The sequence below is a fragment of the Candoia aspera genome, chromosome 15 (genome assembly GCF_035149785.1).
Source record: "Candoia aspera isolate rCanAsp1 chromosome 15, rCanAsp1.hap2, whole genome shotgun sequence".
Classification (NCBI taxonomy): domain Eukaryota; kingdom Metazoa; phylum Chordata; class Lepidosauria; order Squamata; family Boidae; genus Candoia; species Candoia aspera.
Genome location: NC_086167.1, coordinates 1,828,202 through 1,847,893, shown reverse-complemented (window position 1 = coordinate 1,847,893; position 19,692 = coordinate 1,828,202). Strand labels below are relative to the sequence as shown.

Genomic DNA, 19,692 nt, shown 5'->3' with positions numbered 1-19,692 from the left:
TTGCAGGATATTTTAAATAGACTGTATGCTGAAAGAAGGTGTATGGATCTGAAAATTAAAAACCCAAATAGCTCTATTTGGTAAGGAAAATGGAATGATAGTTGCAAGTTAAACACAAGTAGGTAATTTTTGTGTAACATGGTAGAAAGCTTACCATTCATTGAAAGATGGAGGACGCATTTTAAGATGTGCTGGTAGCTGAGGGGTGATACATGGTCTTTTGCAAGGAAGGAGTGCTTGTCAATGGAAACAAATTGGCTATGTGTAAGAGCATCCTTTACATACACGCTTTCTTTATTTTCTACCCCGTCTTTATTATTTTTATAAATAACTCAAGGCAGCGAAGATACCTAGTGCTCCTCCCTCCTCCTGTTTTCCCCACAACTCCAACCCTGTGAGGTGGGTTGGGCTGAGAGAGAGCGACTGGCCAAGGTCACCCAGCTGGCTTTCGTGCCTCAGGCGGGACTAGAACTCTCGGTCCCCTGGTTTCTAGCCAGGTGCCTTCACCACTAGACCGACTGGCTCCTTGGTTATATGGAAGGGAGGGGTGTGTGTGTCAAGAGAAATACAAGCTGATTGCCATGGGAATGGGTTACCTAAGAAGTGTGCATGAGTGTGGTGGAAGAAGAGGGAGAACGAATGCCAAAGTGTCACGGATCTGAACTAGATTTTGCCGGTGTGGTGGATTTCCAAAGTGGTATGCTTCTGCCTCCCTTGCTTTTTATGTTCAATCCTGTCTCCGGTCTTGCTTTGACATTACGCTGTGCGGGTTTTGGGTGAGAGCCCGTGCCCCTTCCTGCCCTGGGGACGTTCCTGTTCCTTCATCCAGGTGACTTTCCTGGTGGATTGCCCCTCTTCCCTGTGGGTCAGACCACTAGAGGCAGCTGCAGCCTCCTCCTGCAGGGGGCTGCGTGAGATGAAATCTTTCCAGCAACTTTACAGAAAATGCTCGGAAGGCAGTCGGGTACCTTGTCCAAACCTTTCTGAGTATGTCAGTGGTTTGAAACGCAAGAGAGCAACCTGGCAACCGTCAGAGGCACTAGGACTTCAGTTCCCAGGATTCCCAGCCAGCAGCCGTTCTGGAGGGGGATTCTGGGAGCTGCCGTCCCAACACCCGCAGCTGGGGAAGGCTTGGTGGAAAGCTAGATAGATGTGTTTTCTATAATTAGGCCTCGTGTCACGAAATCGACCTGAGGAGGATGACCAGTACTGGCTGAGCATGGGCCGGACCTTCCACAAAGTGACCCTGAAGGACAAAATCATTACCGTCACTCGGTACCTGCCAAAGTGAGTATCTGTTCCTGTCAACCCTTTGAGTGGAGAAGGCCAGGAACCGGGAGCCATCGGAAGCCTCGCGGTGTGCTCCAGGGGGCTGGAAAAGAATCCCAAAGGCCTGCCGAGCCCCTCCCCGCTCTTCAGCTGGCCCTAGCCCCATCAAGGCAGAGCTGTGGCGGCTCCTTTTTCACGCTTTCTATGTTCCCAGGATGAGGGAGCCTATAAGAAAAGGCTCCGGCTTCCCCTGACATTCCCACACAATTCCGGGCCCAGAGCAGATGGCTGTCTGTCTGGGCACTCGGCAGCCCTACCCGGCAGCTTTATATTCCCCAGGAGATCAGCAGGCCCTACGTTTTTGCAAGGGTCATAAAGCAAGTTTCCCTGTCTTGTGTGTTAGAGTAGGGAAGCTGGGAGGCCAAAGCTGTTCATCTGCCGCTCTTACGTTACGAGAAAAGAAAGCCCACCCTGGCACCTGACTTCAAAAGGCTTGCTTTGGTATTTTTGTTCTCTTTAGGTACCCGTATGAGTCTGCCCAGGTCAATTATACTTACAGTCTGTGTCCTTCCCACTCAGACTCAGAGTTTGTCTCTTGCTGGGTGGAGTTCTCCCACGAGAGGCTAGAGGAATATAAGTGGAATTACCTGGACCAGTATATCTGCTCTGCTGGTTCGGAAGACTTCAGGTAAGCCGAGGGCCTCGTGCGCTGGGGAGCTTTCCCACACTAGCCCGCAGTGAGCACCTGGTCCTTTGAAAGGGCGCCCTTGCCAGGAGCCAGAAAGGCAGAACAGCCTTGTAATCAGTGTTTCTCAGCCTTGGCAGCTTGAAGATGTGTGGACTTCAACTCCCAGAATTCCCCAGCCAGCAAGTCCACACATTTTCAAGCTGCCAAGGCTGAGAAACACTGCTTGCTATTGAGTCAATGGGGAAGTCTCTGGAGAGGGCATCGGCCAGGGAGCAGCTTTGGGAATGTTACGGGCAAGTGGTCTTTTTGTGCATCTTTCTGGCATTTCACAGAGGACTTGGAACTATCAATAATCACAGTTGCATCAGCGATGTGCAGTCTCTACTAACCCAAATTCTAAGGGCCCCGTGGTCTCAGCGGGAGGAAAAGCCTCTGTTCCAACGGTGGGCCACCTGGTTTCCAGCATGCAGGAAGTGCTGCCTCCGAACCAGGGAAGTGCCCCGGGAGTGCCCAGTTAGCAGCGCTGGGCAAGGAGGGCAAATCATCTGACCTGGAATGACACTGCTGCCTTTGTTCCTAGACATGTTAAAGGTTAAGGGAGATTTTGGGGAAGGGAGTTAAAGGGGGTCGATGAAAGGCCCTGGGGAATTATGGGGGGGGGACATCAGTCTGCAGAAAAGGGCATGAAATGCAGGATCTATGAGATGTTTCACAGAGGCTTCCATTTAGCTCTTCAGAATGAGCCAAAACATTCCAGCTTGAACTTATTCCAGTCTTGTGGGAATACCTTTGGGGAAAAAAACAGGACGTGATTTCTGTATAAACAGGGTACATTTCTTACATCCTGTGGACCTTCTCTTTGGCTTACTGCTGGCCAGAATAAAGGGGCGAGAAGCCAAAGGCTGGAAATCCAGATCCCCGTCGTCTCCCTGGAATTGGATTAACAGCCTTTGGAGAGGAAGCGGGAGGCTCTTGGGGGGCTGCTTTGTTTCCCCCTGCAGTGATAAACGTGCTGCTTTCACAGATCGTTTGACTTGCCACCTGCAAATCTCTTTTTTTGTTTCGATTGCTTTAATATTTATATGGCTTTCCTGATCTGTTTCTCTTAATATTTCAAGACGTGGAATAGATTTAAAAAATGAGTGACCCTCCTGGCAACTCAGCACTTGTACCTCTGTCTAGCCCGGTCAGAAGGAAGACCCCATTTTGTACTCTGGGGTGCCTTTCTCTTGTCCTGCCAGGCAGCTCGGGACCATTCTTCCGTTTCTTCCGGGCTCCCAATGGCAGCCATGCAGAAGTGGGGAGGCGTTGAAACAGAAGGTGGTGGGGATGTGTTTGCAGGAGAGGGAAGAGACGGTGTTGAAATGCTCACCAGGAAAAGGGAGTGCCGGATGAATGGCATGGGACCGCACCTCAGGGGGAAGCGCTGGGCTTGATTTCTTCCCCCTCCCCGGCTGCCGCTTTCTCTCTGCACAGCCTCATCGAGTCGCTAAAATTCTGGCGGACGCGTTTCCTGCTCCTGCCGGCCTGCATCAGCGCCACGAAGCGCATTATGGAAGGCGAAGCCCACTGCGACGTGTATGGCGGCAAGGCTCGCTCCGACGAAGAAGAGTGGCAGCTTTTGGACGGCTTCACCCGCTTTGTGGAAGGGCTGAACCGCATCCGCAGGCGCCACCGTTCTGACCGGATCATCCGGGTAAGTCAAGGCACTCGGTCAGGGTACTTCAAGGGGCTGGTGGTCCCCCCCCACCCCCAACCCTGGTTGCAGAAGAGAACTCGGCTCATCGCCCATTGTAGAAGTGACACGAGACTTTCTCAGCCCCCTGGTGAATGTTGGCCAAGGAGGCTTTTTTAAAAAGAAGGGTGAAAAGACAGCAGTTAAGATCCCCACATGAAGAAACTAAGACTTTATTTACCGGTCAGATTTGTTTGCTGCTGAATCTTCCAGCATCACAGCAGCTTACTAAAATACAATAAAAACCTCCACCACCATAAGGAGCAATTCAGATGACAGGCATCGGAAGACTATACAAGTTCTCCGCCTTCAAGAAAGCAATGGAACAAATTCCTTTGAGGACTGTTGTTCTTCATAGATGAAAGGAAGAAAGCTCTCACCGCTCTCTTGTGACTACAGTTCCCAGAATCCTTTGGGCAAAACCATGGTTCTCCTAAAACTGACCACCATAAGGTTCCCCCCTCCCCAGCCTTCTCTTCTCCTTTTCCTTCTCCTCCTCACTGACTCTTTGCTGTCCTCCTCCTGTCCAGAAAGGTCCTGCAATGAAAGGCCTGCAGATGACAGGCCCCCTTCCTGCGCCCTCTCTGGAACCTCCAGGGCCGCCTCCGCTGGCCAAGAAGGGGACCTCAGCACTCTCGGCTCTGCTAGAGATGGAGGCCAGCCAAAAGTGAGTTCCTGGAGAAGCACATCTGGATGTAGTTGTGTCATTCTCTTTGTTGGCGGAGTGCTGGAAAGCATTTGGCCCAGGAGAGATCAGAAAAGTCACACACCAGGCATTTCTATAAAAATAAATTTATTTACAGAAAGCACAAAAACATATTTACAGGCTTTGCATTTTCACAGGCTCTCAGAGAGGAGAGAGATCTCTCTGCTGCATACTCTCTGCAAGCCCAAAGAGAAGGAACTAAGTAACAAGCAAACTGCCCTTGCTTCAGGCTATGCAACTATTAACACCTAAAAAGAGGACAATTAAATTCAACCTCTTCACCTGGCCAAAATGATTAGTTACCATAGTAACCTTAATCTGTAGCAGAAAACAATATACCAATACTCCCCTTTTTATGCTACAGAATGAGATGCAGACTAATTTGCTTTGTTAACTCTTTGTGTCTTGGTACAGCAAGAGGTTTGGTTAAAATATCAGCAATCATGTCTTTCGATTCACAATATTTCAACATTATTTCTCCTTTGGCTATCATATCTTTGATATATTGATATCTAATATCGATATGTTTTGTCCTATTCTTGCAGGCTTCAGATTTTGCCATAGCAATGCAAGCTTGATTGTCCTCATAAACAGTTATAGGCTGATTCGCTTCCATGCCTATGTCTTTTAACAAATGTTTAAACCATATAACCTCATTACAGGTTTGTGTTAGAGAATAAAACTCTGCTTCTGCAGTGGAAAGAGCAACAAGTGTTTGCTTTCTAGAATGCCAGCCTAAGCTTGACCCAGCAAATTGAATTGAAATCCCAGAAGTGGATTTCCTGTCACTGACATCTGCTCCCCAGTCAGAATCGGCAAAAGCCTGCAATTTCTCTGTTCCACAGGCATTTAGCTTCAGGCAATAATTCTTTGTTCCTTGCAAATACCTCATTAACCTCTTCAATGCTGCTTTTCCAGTAGATGTAGGCTTCTCTACCTTACTTAAAATGGCCACAGAATTTGAGATATCTGGGCGAGAGTGATTTGCAATGTACAGTAAACTTCCAATTGCAGATCTATATTTCTCTGCCTCAGTTAATTGAGTTCCTCCTATATCTTTCTGAAAATCTGTTATCATAGGAGTAGAGACTGGTTTACAGTCTTGCATATTAAAATCTTCTAGGAGCTTTTGAATTTTACTACATTGGCTTAACAGAAAACTACCATCCTTCTCCCTGTGTATTTCCAAGCCTAGGTAATTTGTTACTGTTCCAAGGCTTTTTAATGTGAGATGGCTTTTCATGCAGCCTTCAAAATCAAGCCTTTGTTTTTCTGTTGATGTGAACAGCAGCAAATCATCAACATAAATGCACAGATACATACAGCCTTGTTTGTCTTTCTTCACATATACACATGGATCTGCTTTTCCTTTTTCAAAACCAAAATTCTGCAGTTTTTCATCTACTTTTTGGTTCCAGGATCTAGCAGCTTGTTTTAACCCATAGATTGACTTCTGCAGTTCACAGACTAGATTCTCCCCTTTTTCATAGCCAGGGGGTTGCTGCATGTATAATCTGTGGTCTAAATCACTATAGAGAAATGCAGTTTGAATGTCATAGTGGTGAACTGACATTCCTTTGAGTGCAGCAATTTTTAACAGTATTCTCATTGATTCCCCTTTAGTAACTGGTGCAAAAGTCTTGTCAAAGTCTAAATCTTTCCTTTGAGTGAACCCTTTTGCAACTAACCTTGCTTTATATTTTTGGATTTTTCCATCAGCATCCCTTTTCAGTTTGAAAACCCACCTACAACCTAGACAGCGTTCATTGGGAGGTAGATTTACCAGTTTCCATGTTTTATTTTCTTTCAAGCATGCTAACTCCTGTTGCATGGCAGAATGCCAATTTTGTGCAATCTCAGGTGGTAAAGCATTCACTTGTTCTAAGGACTCAGGTTCTGTGAATATGTGAAAAGCCTTTACTGTTTCAGCCTGAAAACGTGATGGAGGAATGCCTTTATTACTTCTCTGAGATCTGTGAGGTAATACAGGGCTTAAATTTTGACTCCTGTCACTTTCCTGAGAAGCATCTGTCTCATCAGACAGATCTTCAGTTTGCTTTTCTGGTTTAATGTCCTCATCAGGCAAAAGATCACCATCAGCAAGTCCTTGCTGTTTTCTTGTGGTGGTCAGATCAACTGGAGAGCTAGAATTTAATCTCCCCCAGTTTTGTTCAGCAAAAGAAGCGCTTTTGCTAATCATTAATTTCTCTCCCATTATGAACCTGTAGCTCCTTTGGCTTTGTTCATAGCCAACAAAGATGGCTTTCTTTGTTGTGGGGCCTCCTTTCCTTCTCTGTTGTTTTGGAATATGAACCCATGCAGTGCTACCAAACACTCTAAGATGGTTTACCTTTGGTTTCACACCATAAAACAAATGCAATGGAGTGTCCTGAATCACAGAGTTATACAATCTGTTTTGTACATAACAGGCAGTAGATACTGATTCTGCCCAATACTTAAAAGATAAATGTGAATCTTTAAGCATGCATTCCATCGCATTTTGCAAGGTTCTGCCCTTCCTTTCAGCAACACCATTTTGCTGAGGGGTGTAAGGGTTAGAAAGAAATATGAAAAATAAATAAATAAGTATTGCCGCCCAACTCACTCACGGTGGCTATGTTTTGTTTCAGACTCAGAATAAAATAGTCCCACTCAAAACATTTCTTCAGAACTTTCTGAATGTACTCAAAATGTTTTGAATCTTCCAGCCTTAGGAAACAGTGGGAATTTAGTATGAACTCCCTTACTCTTTTGTTTTTCACTACAATACCACAAGACTAGTTGGGGTAGCAATCCAGTTTTACAACTGTGAGCCAGCCCATTGGCAGAAAAATGGCCAAAGGGATTATTTTAAAAACTTCTTTGCAAAATTATAATCATCAACAGGATAAAACTGAAGCAGATTGAATCAATATGCTTTCCGCTCTCCTTCTCAGTAAGAGTGAGTTTTCAGCTATTTAAATAAATCCTCTGAGACATTCAGCCAACGTGCAAATAAAATAAAGAGTGCTAAAAACACCCATTTGCATTTTTTTCAGCTAGCATCTACTTTATCTGTTAGTAACCGCTTACCACTTAACCACAGTAGAAACTCCCAGGAAAGAACAAAAGGTCTGACCATCTGGAACAAATTTTGGAAGGGTTTATACTGTGAAAAAAAAAGTTAACCTCATTGCTCTGCATTACAGCGCCTTGTAGCTTCCGTACGCCCAGCACATATAAAAGTTCGGAAAAGTGCAAGCTTGTGTACAGTTTGAGTCAGCTGATGTCAGTAGAAGCTCAGCAACAAAAGACGACATGGTCATTGCTCAGTGAAGAGGCAAAAGAAATGGCCTCCTGTTTTGGGATTTTAAAATGCCCTCTAGGCACAATACAACAGGGTGCAAAAAATTAGACAACATGCACACGTTCACTACAGCTCAGCAGACCAACCAAAGCACATGTGTATCTCAGTAGCAGACTTTGCGTTTACTCAACCTCAGCAACACCGGCAGAGCTTGTGTGCAAATCAGATGCTTTTTTCAAAGGAACAATAACTCGGCAGGCTGGTTACGAGCATTCGTCCTCCGTCTCGCGGCTGTTTGACTGCTGCTGCTGCCCACCTCACCTGATCCCGTCCTGTCCAAGCCCAGCAGCAGGGACACAGCTGGCCTTTGTGCCTGACTGAGCAGGTTGACGGGCGTTTGTGGAAAGCAGCTCAGTCGCGTGCCTCAAAAGGCCCACGTTCAGCTTTGAAATAATTGCAGAGGTTCTGCTTTGGGCGCTTAGGCTCCTCGCAGGTGGGGATGTTCTGTGCAGCCCTGTTTGCAGTGTCTCTGCAGGCTCCTTGCTTGGAATGAAACCCCACGATAGGAGCAGGCACGTCCTTTCTGGTGTGAAGACCAGGAGTTTTCTTCTATCTGAATGTGGAGAGATTTTTTGTGGATCTGTCTTGCTTGTTTCTAGGATCCTGGGTGATCAACAAGCCACAGCGCTCACTGGGAAGAGCTCTGTCCAGCCAGCTGAGAGTGGCAGCATCGCCCTGACACCCACCTACATGGACAGTCCACGGAAGGTGAGGGCGGAGTCTTAAACACACTGACACGCTTCTGCATGTGGCTCCGTGCACACGGTTTGCATGGGCCCTCCCCTAAGCACTGCCAGCCTCACAAATCTGAGATAAGGGGAGAGTCTTGCCACCTGAACCAGGTGGACAAGGTATATGTGAAAAAGGTCATGCTCTGTGTTCAGCCATCTTCGCAGTTAACACGTCTTCCTCCTTGGGGGCTCTTCTGGGACAGTGCGTGGCTGCAGCCCTTGCATTCTTCCAAGATGAAAGCGGGGGGGGGGGCTGTGCTTGTTAGAGAGCTTGACCCACAGGGCAGCTCTTGTGTTACTGGCCTGTTTCGACCATTTGGATCAAAGCTGGGTGCGCAGGACCAATAATGAGATGGTTGTCCTAGAAATGCAGCCCTTTGGCCCTTTCCGAATGCGTCCTTGATAGTTGAGCCAGGGGCATCACGACCTACAGGCTGAGTCCCAGTGCTGCCAAGAGTCACCATGGCTGGCAAGCCGCAAACTGTGGGCGTTTCAAGAGATCAGACTTTGAATGGCATTGCAGGGCTTCTGTTTTGACCCAGGCCTGTCTCTCAGCTTGTCATTCCCATCTGTAAAATGGGCAGCAAAGTGACTGCCTCCTGCAGGGCAGCTGAAAAGCTCAGGAAGGGAAAGGGTAGCGTGAAAGAGAGACATGGAACAGGGGTGGGCCTGCCTGCCTGCCTTTCTCTCTGTGCCTGCTTACTTCAGCATCTCGGCAATAGGAGCGCAGAGCAGCAGTCACTCCGCTCCACTCCACTCCGTGCTCTGCCTGGCTCGCCACTTGCTGGGAGATGGAGAAATGCTTGGAGTTTCCATTCCTGTGCAGCATCCATTGCTCTTGCAAAACAAACACACTGATCTTGAGAGCCCTAAATCGTTGTCTTGGGATGCATCTGCTTTGCTATGAAAGCAGAAAATGAATGCAAAATGTGGACGAGGCATCTGATTCAGGGTCCTGAGGCAGCCTGGGTCGGAGCAGAAATCTCAGCTCTCCTCTTTGCATGCTCTGCATGCTTCCTCCTCCACCTCGTGGGCCCTCCTGCCGGCTTCGGCTTTCGTGGCCTGTTTCGCTTCCACTTGAAGTGACAGAACTGCCCAACGGTGTCTTTCCCCCTCTTGTTTCTGTTGCTGCCACTGCCGTTTCCTGGCTCTTCAGGATGGGACCTTCTTTATGGAGTTTGTTCGGAGCCCTCGCACGGCATCCCTCTTCCACACGCAGGTCAGTTTTTGACAGGTCATGTGCTCCTTGTGGCAATGCCACAAAATGCATTCAGAGTCTGGACTCCTCCGTAGGGAAGGTTGAGTCTGAGTTACTTAGAAGGATGTGGTTTGGTTTGGTTTGGTCTGGTCTGGTTTGCGAGGAAAATGCCGTTTGCTTGCCCTATTTGGAGATCTGCCCTTCCCGTTCTGGGACCGTTAGTTCTCTTTTAGAAAGTAAGCAAGCCAAAAGCTCTTGGCCTTTTTTCCTGCAGACAGGGGAAAAATCTCTGTGAGCTGGTCCCCTGCTGCCTTCAGCATTCTGCCCAGTTAGCGCAATGATATGGGGATGAATTACAAGATCTTGGCAACTGGGTATGCGCTGGGCTTGAGTTTTCCAAAAGAAGGCCCAAATGTTTGAAAGACCTGAATTCCCCAGGAGGGCAAAAGGCGTTTGTGCGTAACGGCCACCCACCTTCTTGCCGCCACCCCCACAACTGGGGCCATGCTGCTAGAGTGTGGCCAGAGTGACTGCGTGGCTGTGGTACAGAGTGGGCTGAGATCACTGCTGAGCCAGGGAATGGTGAAGTAAAGAGGAGAGCCTGGCCCATGGCTGATGCTCGCTGCGCCAGACCTCGTGGGCTTTCTGTCCTGGTCGGTTTGCACTGCCAGCCAAGGTTTGGCCAGGCAGACCCTGGCTGAGCTGGACCCTTCCCTAAGGGTGAGGGGTGCTGGAGTGCTGGTGGGGGGAAGGAAGCCACTGGAACCTCCAGAGCCGGTTCAGATCGGTTGCGCTGTTGCTTACTCTGCGGAGGAGGACTGGATGGGATCCACAGTGAGGCTGTCGGGATGAATTCAGAACAGAGCCACCGTGGCTGCAGAGGAAGCATGCTGACCCTCTGCTTTGGGTGGGCTGCGAAGATGTGCCAGCAGGCTTAGCTGAAAGGGGCCTGGGACCAGGGAGGATCGAAGACATGTTCCCCCAGCTCCCTTTTCAACCATTTGGATGTTACTTGACAGAAGGGCAAAAACAGGAATTGGGGTGTTGCTGAGATTTCTAAGGATTTTTATGGGCAAGGAAGTAAAATGTAGTTTGAGTGATTTCACCCTAGCATAAATTGGAATTGCTTCTAACTAAAAAAGGACAAGTAAATGGTTTGTGGAGGATTGAGGAACTGGCAGAGGAATTAACCATTACCAGTAAAAAGAGGTAAAGGTTGCTCAGCACTCATTCATAGATGTGGGATGTCTTCCTTTGCTTGGCGCAGAATTGGCAGTTGGAGATTCCACCCTTGGTGGGTGGCCCATTTCCTCCCTGCTTCCTCCTCTGGAGGTTGCATTACGGCCGACGGAGGCTGGTCTTCCTGGGTCCTGGTCTTCCTAGAAGACGCTTGTTCGTTTGGGTGGAGATCCAAGACCGCCTTGGAACTCCCGTGACCCGCTCCTGAGGCAGAAGGCATTTCGTGGCTCAGTGGGGAATCCAGCAGGGGCCTTGGCTGCCTTCCTGGAAACCCAAACAGAGTTGAGAACGTCCTGATCCAAAGAGGTCGTTTTCAGAACACGTCGAGGTGCACTCACACACACGCACTCTCGCACTCCGTCCGTTGACTGGGGGAACGAGCCGGGAGCACGTTCGCCGGCACAGGCTTCGCCGGCACAGGCAGCAAACGTGCTGCCAGGCCCTGCCCCGAGGTAAGTCACAGAGCTGGGCAGGGAGATGCTCTGGAACCTGTCGGGCAAGTAACCACCACGCTCTTTTGCGTATCAGAAGAGCTCCGTTCCGTTGAGTTGTTCCGTGGGCCGGCTCTGTCCATCCCCTGCGTCGGTGCCATTTTCAGCCTGCTGCTTGAAGAAGTCGCCCCTCCCTTGCCTCTGGGTGGGACTGCGTCCTTGGAGGGGGTTAGGGTTGGTCTACGCCGCCCCCTGTGCAGTCCACGGCCTTCAGGACGGAGCCTCCCTCTGGTCGTCTCAGTCCCCGGTCCCTGGAGAGCTCACCTGCGGCTCCAGAGGTGGAAGGGGCTCTGCGGAAACGTTGGGTTTTCACAGGGAGAGACGGAAACTTGTACGCACGGCTTGGCTCTTTGCGGCCCGGGCCTGAGAGTGTCGTTGGACTACACCTCTGGCCTGTTCATTTCACTCTCTTTGCAAAGAAATCAAGGGAATGACCGGGCCCCCCAGATTACGGATCTGTCTAAACCGTTCTGAGTGCGCCCCCCCCTCTCATTGTCAGGCCTCTTGGTGGAAGTTTTCATTATTAAAGCCTTTTGATGGTTGTGAGTATTAGCCTGGAACACCCGAGGCTCATAACTGCGGCCAGCCCAAAGTTGTCCCGTGCACCTGCCGGGCTTAATCAGGTGCTTTCAGGCTGACAGCGTTGTAGCCACTGCTTTCTTCTCCTGTCCTCAAGGTCTCGGTCGACCAGTCCGTCCCAGCAGCTGCGGAAGGCAGCACTTTGATCAACGCGGGTCAGTCTGTGGACCGGAGCAGCTTCCAGGCCAGCTCCCTGCACGGGGGAGACCAGACCGCCGCCCCCTCTGGTCCTGCAGAAAACAGGTAAGAAGAACCAGACTGGGTTCCGCCATCGTTGAAGTACAGTAAGAGCTTAATTGATGAACATTCATTTGAAATCCTCCCGGAGTGGGAGTGTCCTTAAGCAGATGTGTCCTGCCTTTGTGACCGTCCTCTCTTCAGCTCACTTCCTCTTGGCGGATCTGCACCGGTTTGCCAGCTTGTTTTGTGCTTGTTTTGCTTAAATTCTGCAGCTCCCAGCCATTCTCCACCAACTCCCTGACCTCCTCATCTACCTTGCTAGAAATCCTCGACGCTATGAAGCATCCCACGTAGGTTTTCCTCAGCCCTCTCCCTTGCCTCCTGGCAGCCCCTTTCTGGAAGAGAACATGCCAAGGCCTCCACTGGAGCCCAGTCATCCCGCTCCCAGGGGGATCTCAAGGCATGCAACCCAGGGCCGTGCGGGGGACAGAGGTTGGGGAGAGGGGAGAAGACTCCTGGACTTCCTTAACCTGTGCATTGCTTGGCTTTCAGCACAGGGATCCAGCTGCTCTCCGAGCAGAAAGGCCTCTCCCCGTCCTGCTTCATCAGTGCCGAAGTAGTGCATTGGCTGGTGAACATGGTAGAAGGGGTGCAGACCCAGGCCATGGCCATCGACATTATGCAGGTGATGACGTTTGGAACTTTCCCGCCCCTTGGCTATCTCTATTTGCAGCATTGACGTATTTGCCTGAGAAATCCCCCCTTCTGCCTTAATAAAGGCTGGATGTCGCTGCATGTCAATGGGGAGGGAGGTCTTTCTGGCGGGACACAGGGGTTTGGGGGCTGTTAGATAAATCTCAACCTGTTCCTTAGACTCGGAACAGGATCCATATCCTTCCTTGGAGATTCCAGCCTGCTTCTCCTGCAGAGTCCTGCCTTTTTACCAGTCAGTGCTGGGAAATATGAAGAATTGCCTTTTGCAAAGTCAGGGGGTGATGAGCAGTTTCTGAAGGCAGCAGAAACCCTGGTTGGAGAGCGGCACCCTTCCCGTTTGCCTGCAGGGCCACTGGCTGTCCCTCAAGCTGAAGCCGTTCTTCGTTTTGTCTTCTCTTCCTCTTACGCTCTAGAAAATGCTGGAGGAGCAGCTGATAATTCACGCTTCCGGAGAGGCGCTTCGCACCTTTATTTATGGGTTTTATTTCTACAAGATCGTGGAAGACAAAGAGCAGGAGCGAGGTCAGGCTCTGGGCAGTCTGGGGCAACCAGTGTCCCCCAGGAGCACCTGGCTCAGGCCCCTCCCTTGGCTGGCTCACTGGCACTCCAGGGAGCAAAACAGACCAGCATAAAACACCAAAACAGGCCCTTGGAAAAGGAATGAAAATACTTTCCTGTATCAAACCACAAAAGAACGTTTTCAGAAATGAAAAGCGACACGCGGTGTTGATCGTGGTCTCTCCGCCTGTCCTCACCCTCTCCTGCTTTAAACCAGTCCCAGGAGGCGAAGTTCGCCATCTCTTTGGCTGGGGAGGGCAGGGCAGACAGATCTGGCCTGTGGAGCGAACCCACCCCCACCCCGGCGTTCCTCTGCCAGAGCGGCTCGTCCACACTACTTCCCCTGATCTCCTTGGCAAGAGGCTGTGCCCAGCCTGACTCCTGACCCGGAAAGGGGATCCTCCCCGTCTCCCGGGGGCTGGGCTCAGGGACCTTCCCTGGGCCCTGGACAGCGTCAGCCATCCCCACGGAGCTTCTCTTCCCCTCTTCCGCAGGGGGGATTCAGCAGCCTGCACTGTGGCACACGGCGGCGAAGGACGACTTCTCCGCCTTCCAGCGAAAGTGGTTTGAGGTGGCTTTTGTGGCCGAGGAGCTCCCCCATTCCGACATCCCCGCATTCCTCCTGCCCTGGCTGCCCAGCCGCCCAGCATCCTACGCCAGCAGGCACAGCTCCTTCAGCCGCAGTTTTGGAGGACGGAGCCAGGCAGCCGCATTGCTGGGTAACTGACGTGGAGACAGTGGCCGGGGGCTCCGAATTATCCCAAAGGTGGAACGTCTGTTCCTCCACGTTTGGTAGGACCTGACCAGGAAGGTGGAGGAGGAAATTCTGCAACAGAAAGGAGGAGGGAGTTGTTGATGATGACACAAAAATGTTGCCTTACTTCCATATTCGGCCCTTTAGGCCAAGATGGCATTGTTTTTCCAAAACCATCTGAGAGGGGAATCTCAGTTATATAGAAATACCAATGTCCTTCACCAATGCCAAATCCTTCTATGCTGTGTTCTTATATATTTATTTATTAATAGGAAATATGATCAGTGGCCAGAAGGTAAACAAAAGAATTGAAAGAGAATAAAATAACAATGAAAATATAATAGAAGTAAAGATAAAAGGTGAATGAAAGTCTAAAAAAAGATAAAGCTAGAGGATAACAGAAAACTGGTAAATATTAACAGCTCAGGGCAAAACTAGTATTTTCCTTCAGACTGAGACAGCAGTTGGTAAGAACGGAGCCTCTTTATTTACGACAATTGGGTCGAGATCCTGCAGGAAGAGGCGCTTGGCTTCTGCCTCGGAGTGGCACCGAGTTCCATTCATGAGGGGTGCTAAAAGGGCAGAGCACCTGGCACCACGGAAGAGACACACCAGGAAAGGGTGGGCGAGGGGGGTTCAGGCTTCCTCCAATCCCAAGGACTGTCTCTCTCCACCAAAGGGATTTTCTGGCCCCTGTCCTCCAATACCGTGGTGGGGAAGCTCTGCAGGGCGCAGCAGAGGGGAGAGGGAATGGAGACGTAGCAGGATCAAGCAGATTGTGTCCTAGGACCTGCCCAGGAGAGTCGCCAGTAACCTCCAGATCCCTCTGCCAGGCTGTCCCATAAACCCACTGGCAGGCTTCTGCTCTGGCTTTCTCTAAACTTAAAGACAAGAGAAACGGGGGGGGGGGGGAGGGGGAGACCACAGAAACAGAAAGCCAAAATGTTTGTCTTCCATCACGAACGGGAGTTGATAGAGGGAACTAAAGAGGCCAGCGAACGGCTGATGAAGCAAGAGAAGCGACAGATGCCAGCTCTTTCCTCCAGAGGAGCCGTTCCTGATTCCACGGGGTCAGAGCATTTGAGGCGCAGTGGGGCCTGAAAGACAGCGCACACACAGACCTGGACTGGGCGGTTTCTAGGACAGGGTTTCTCCACCTTGGCACCTTGGCGATGTGTGGACTTCAGCTCCCAGAATTCCCCAGCCAGCATGCCTGGGAATTTAAATTACTGGAATAAGGGCTGAAGCTGCTTTCTAACAGGGAGGCGCTCAACTGCTTGCAGTGGTCAAGGAGGCCAAATCTGGGCCAGGTGGGCCAGCGAGTTGCCAAATGGCTAACACCTCCTCTTTGCTCTCTCCTTCCTTCCCTTCTGTTATTTGGCTCCTCTCTTGGGCAGCTGCCACAGTGCCAGAGCAGCGGACGGTGACTCTGGATGTGGACATAAACAACCGCACGGACCGCCTGGAGTGGTGCAGCTGTTACTACCACGGGAACTTCTCCCTCAGCGCTGCCTTTGAGATCAAGCTGCACTGGATGGCGGCAACGGCAGCTGTTCTCTTTGAGATGGTGAGTTCTGGCCATGAGGGTTTCTTGCTGGGCTCTTCCAGAAAATCAGGCCTCTGACTGACGGGCTCTGCCAGTGTCGGTCTTCAGGCCGCACAGGAGTCCAGTCGGCGTCTGGGCATCCTTTGAATCCAGTGCTCCTGAAGGCAGCCTGCCGACAAGGCGAAGGCTCCCAACTCCCTCCCCTCTTCTACAGGTCCAAGGCTGGCATCGTAAAGCCACTTCCTGCGGCTTCCTGCTGGTCCCGGTCCTGGAAGGTCCGTTTGCGCTGCCCAGTTACTTGTATGGAGACCCCCTTCGTGCCCAGCTGTTCATCCCCCTCAGCATCAGCTGCTTGCTGAAAGAGGGCAGCGAGCACCTCTTTGACGGTGAGGAGGGAGGGGGGGCCTGCTTCCCTTTAGCTAGCTTGCAGACCATGAAGGGGCAGCTCCTGCTGTCCCAGGAGCCTTCGGTGAGCAACTCCGCTCCTGCCTTCATCGTTGGTGGGTGGGCTCTTTGTCTCCCTGAACCTAGAGGTGGCTTAGATCGGTCCTCTTAGCAGGAGGGGACTTGGCAAAGAGGCGCAGGAAAGTGGGGGCCCAAAGAAGAGGAGAAAGCCGTGAGACCCATAACTTGTCCACGAGTCCAGGATGAGTGATTCCAGTCGTGGGGTTGCAGAGACTGGGCAGAAAGGACCTTTTCCACTAAGGGCTGCTTGACCCTCTGAGCTGCACTTAGCTGGGAGAGGCTGAATCACCTGGGGCTTTGGGGAGGCAAAATAAGGGCTTTCTTGGGACCAAACAAGGTAACACAAAGGCATCTCCCAGCTTTTGAGTTCTCCAGAAAGCTTCACAGGATGTGCACAAAACGTCCTGTGATCTGTGCAGCAACCAGAACCTCCCTCTTGGTTCTCATAGGCTTTGAGCCAGAAACCTATTGGGACCGGATGCACCTTCTGCAGGAAGCCATTGTGCACAGGTGAGCAGAGGAGGGTGCTGCTGGCAAGTAGGTGGGGTAGAGTGGGGGACCAGAAGCTTAGGAGGGAGGCTAGAAAGTCAGAAATGCCTCCACTGCAAGGCTTGGCTTTTATTTTACTTTTCCTTCAGGGCATGCCTCTGCTCCTAATCCAAAGGAGCAGCACAGAATTGGATGGGGTCATTTTAGCGGTGCCACAAAGCTTATGGACAGGCTGGGCTCTGAGGGACCTGCCCCACAAGACACGTGTTCCCCTTGCTCGCTCGCTCGCTCAGCAAGAGCTGTGCTTTGTTCCCAGCAGGTTTGGATTTGTGCAAGACAAATACTCTGCCTCTGCCTTCAACTTTCCTTCAGATAACAAGCCTCAATATATCCACGTTACAGGTGAGCCGTGCTTCCTGCTGGGGGCGGCTGGCCCTGCATCCGCTTGCTTCCCAGCAGGCAGGAGGTGCGTCCGGAGGGGAGGCTGAGCGTGGGGTGCAGGTGGCTGTTGGGCAGTCCCCGTCTTTGGCCGTTCCAGAACTCCGAGGCGTGAAGGCACCAGGAGGAGCCTCCTGCCTCTCTCCTGTGAGCTCCCCTCTCTGTGCGCCCAGCGTAGCCCTGTCCCGCCCCAGCGAGCGGCTTCTCACAAAGGTGCGCGGAAGGGAGAGACCTGCCCCGAGGCTGTGACGACTCGCAGGCCCAGGTGCTCGGCTGCGTTGCTGCTGACGGGACCTGGAGAAAGAGAGCTTGCTTAGCCCTGCTCTCGTGTCCTGCCGGTCCCACCCGGGCCTCTGGCTGGCTGATGGCTACTTCTAGTCTGAAACCCAGCAACCTGTTGAGATGCTCCCTGCCTCTGCTCCTTTCCTGCCCTGGCCAGTTTCGCAGAAAGCTGGGCACAAGAGCTCTTCATGGGCAAAGCAGAGCTTGGCAGCAAAAGTTCGGTTTTGCAGCAGCCAGCCGCCTCCTGGAAGAGGACCAACTTCCTTGTTGGTTGTAAGCAGGCCCCGGGGGACACGTCCCGCACACTAAAGCTGTTGTCTTCTCTGAACAACCTCCTCTCCCGACTCAGGCACGGTGTTCCTTCAGCTGCCATACTCCAAGCGGAAGTTCTCCGGGCAGCAACGGCGACGACGCAACTCCACCAGCTCCGCCAACCAAAACGTCTTCTGCGAGGAGCGCATTGGCTACCACTGGGCCTACAACACCATGCTGACCAAAACCTGGCGATCCAGCGCCACCGGCGACGAGAAGTTCGCTGATCGGCTGCTGAAAGACTTCACGGACTTTTGCTGCAACAGGGACGGCCGGCTCGCCTCCTTCTGGATGGGTTGCCTCGAGCGGATGCATGCCAGCGCGCCCTGAGGACCACCTTCCGCAGGCCGGGGCAAAGCCAAACCCAACCGGGAGCAGCGGTGCTGTGGCAAAGCATCTTGGCAGACTTGGGCACCTGTGTGGAGCAAAGGGGGCCTGTAAGGATCTGGCCGAGAGGAAGGACGATTCAGAGGATCCGAAAAATAAAGGACACAAGTTTGTTAGGTGTACTGGAAGGCTTATGCCTGCTTCTGTGTGGAAGATACTATATATACATAAATATGTAAATATACGTAAATATGGAATTTAAAACACAGGGAATAGGAAATAACATCCTCCGCTTATGTTCTTTGTATTTTGATAAGCCTGCAGCATATTAAAACGGCAGCTAACTGGGAAACGGCAACAGTTTCAAGGGACAAGAAAGGGGCCACCTGGCAAAAGGGGGAGCCAGAGAGAGGAGCAGACATTCCAGGAGAGGAATGCCACGAGAAACGGAAACCGTCAACGGGAAACCCATAACCAAGTCTTTAGATATTGGGACAAAAAGAGCAGTAGCGGCCAAAGCTCTCGGGCGTCCTACTGCACCACGAGCGACCGGGCCCAGCTGTACAGAACCATGGGCTACGGACCGCTGTTTTTCCCCCAAAGGGCTGGGTAGGGACACCTGAAGCCACTCCCTGTTGTTCATAGACATACAGGTAGTCCTTGACTTACGACCATTTGTTTAACTATGGCCTCGGAACGGGTGCTTTATGGCCTGTAAAGCACTTCTGAGCATCGCACCACCACCCTGCAGTCACATGAGTGCATTTTGGGTGCTTGGCAACCGACTCACATTTGGACACTTGGCAACTGGCTCACAATGCCCATTGGGGAAGCTAGATTCACTTAATGACTGCAATTATTCACTTAATGGCCCGAGATTCCTTAACAACCGCGGTAAAAATGGTCATAAAATCAGGTTCAACTCGACTTACAACTGCAACAGCTTGCAATGGAAATTCTGGTCCCATTTGTGATCATAAGTCAAGGACTACCTGTAGAGAGCAAAAGGTTTCCCATAATTAGGGAAGCTCAAAAAGATAAATACTGAGACAGGGCAACAGGAATAGGGGGGAAAAAGCCACAGAAATCAATCTCTGTAACACATACAGCATCATGGCGGATGATGGAAATAATGGGTATGGGACTACTGAATGTCGTGGAATCACAGGGTGTAAGGGTTGCCTATTCTAACAGACTCAGTCTCACAAGCAGGTGCTTAAGGATAACTGATTTATTGAAAGAATAGTGTGCAAATACAAAGAAAGCTGAGAATGAACAAAAGCGTGCCAAACACAAACTAAAAACCCTCGCTTCAAACTCGATCCCGCCCTAGCTCCCCCTTAGCAACCGCCCCCTCCCAGGTGTTGGCAACCGTCACACATCGGCCTGAGAAAGTAACCTTGAACACAGGCAATAACCCAAACAGACATTCCTCAGTTACAGTACAGAGATTACAGCCTGGCACGGCTGAAAATCTCCTCCCAGCAATTGTGAGACACGGATCAGGAAATTGACATGAGAAATGTTACGATGCATACAGAACATTGGAACGATGAACATGACACAGGGTCATTAATGGCCCTTAAATCTTGAGCAAACCTATAGACAGACAATGACAAGGTCTTGGGTTGGGGCTAGAGCCTTT

At 50.9% G+C, this 19,692-nt stretch overlaps 1 protein-coding gene across 7 annotated transcripts in view; it reads left to right on the top strand.

Moving 5' to 3' along the window:
• Positions 1–18,329, top strand: part of DEPDC5 (DEP domain containing 5, GATOR1 subcomplex subunit) — a 67,575-nt gene extending 49,246 nt beyond the window's left edge. For 4 of the 7 annotated variants that reach the window (XM_063315739.1, XM_063315742.1, XM_063315743.1 and 1 more), the window contains 16 exons: positions 1,170–1,287; positions 1,790–1,957; positions 3,434–3,653; positions 4,223–4,359; positions 8,344–8,452; positions 9,632–9,694; positions 12,080–12,225; positions 12,435–12,512; positions 12,715–12,847; positions 13,290–13,398; positions 13,929–14,153; positions 15,586–15,755; positions 15,949–16,120; positions 16,649–16,709; positions 17,005–17,090; positions 17,758–18,329. In XM_063315739.1, the coding sequence (XP_063171809.1) occupies positions 1,170–1,287; positions 1,790–1,957; positions 3,434–3,653; positions 4,223–4,359; positions 8,344–8,452; positions 9,632–9,694; positions 12,080–12,225; positions 12,435–12,512; positions 12,715–12,847; positions 13,290–13,398; positions 13,929–14,153; positions 15,586–15,755; positions 15,949–16,120; positions 16,649–16,709; positions 17,005–17,090; positions 17,758–18,050 (2,288 nt within the window). In that variant the 3' untranslated portion in view covers positions 18,051–18,329. The remainder of the gene's footprint in view (positions 1–1,169; positions 1,288–1,789; positions 1,958–3,433; positions 3,654–4,222; positions 4,360–8,343; positions 8,453–9,631; positions 9,695–12,079; positions 12,226–12,434; positions 12,513–12,714; positions 12,848–13,289; positions 13,399–13,928; positions 14,154–15,585; positions 15,756–15,948; positions 16,121–16,648; positions 16,710–17,004; positions 17,091–17,757) is intronic. The other 3 variants (XM_063315741.1, XM_063315744.1, XM_063315745.1) reach the window with 3 other exon arrangements.
• The last annotated feature ends 1,363 nt before the right edge of the window (positions 18,330–19,692 follow it).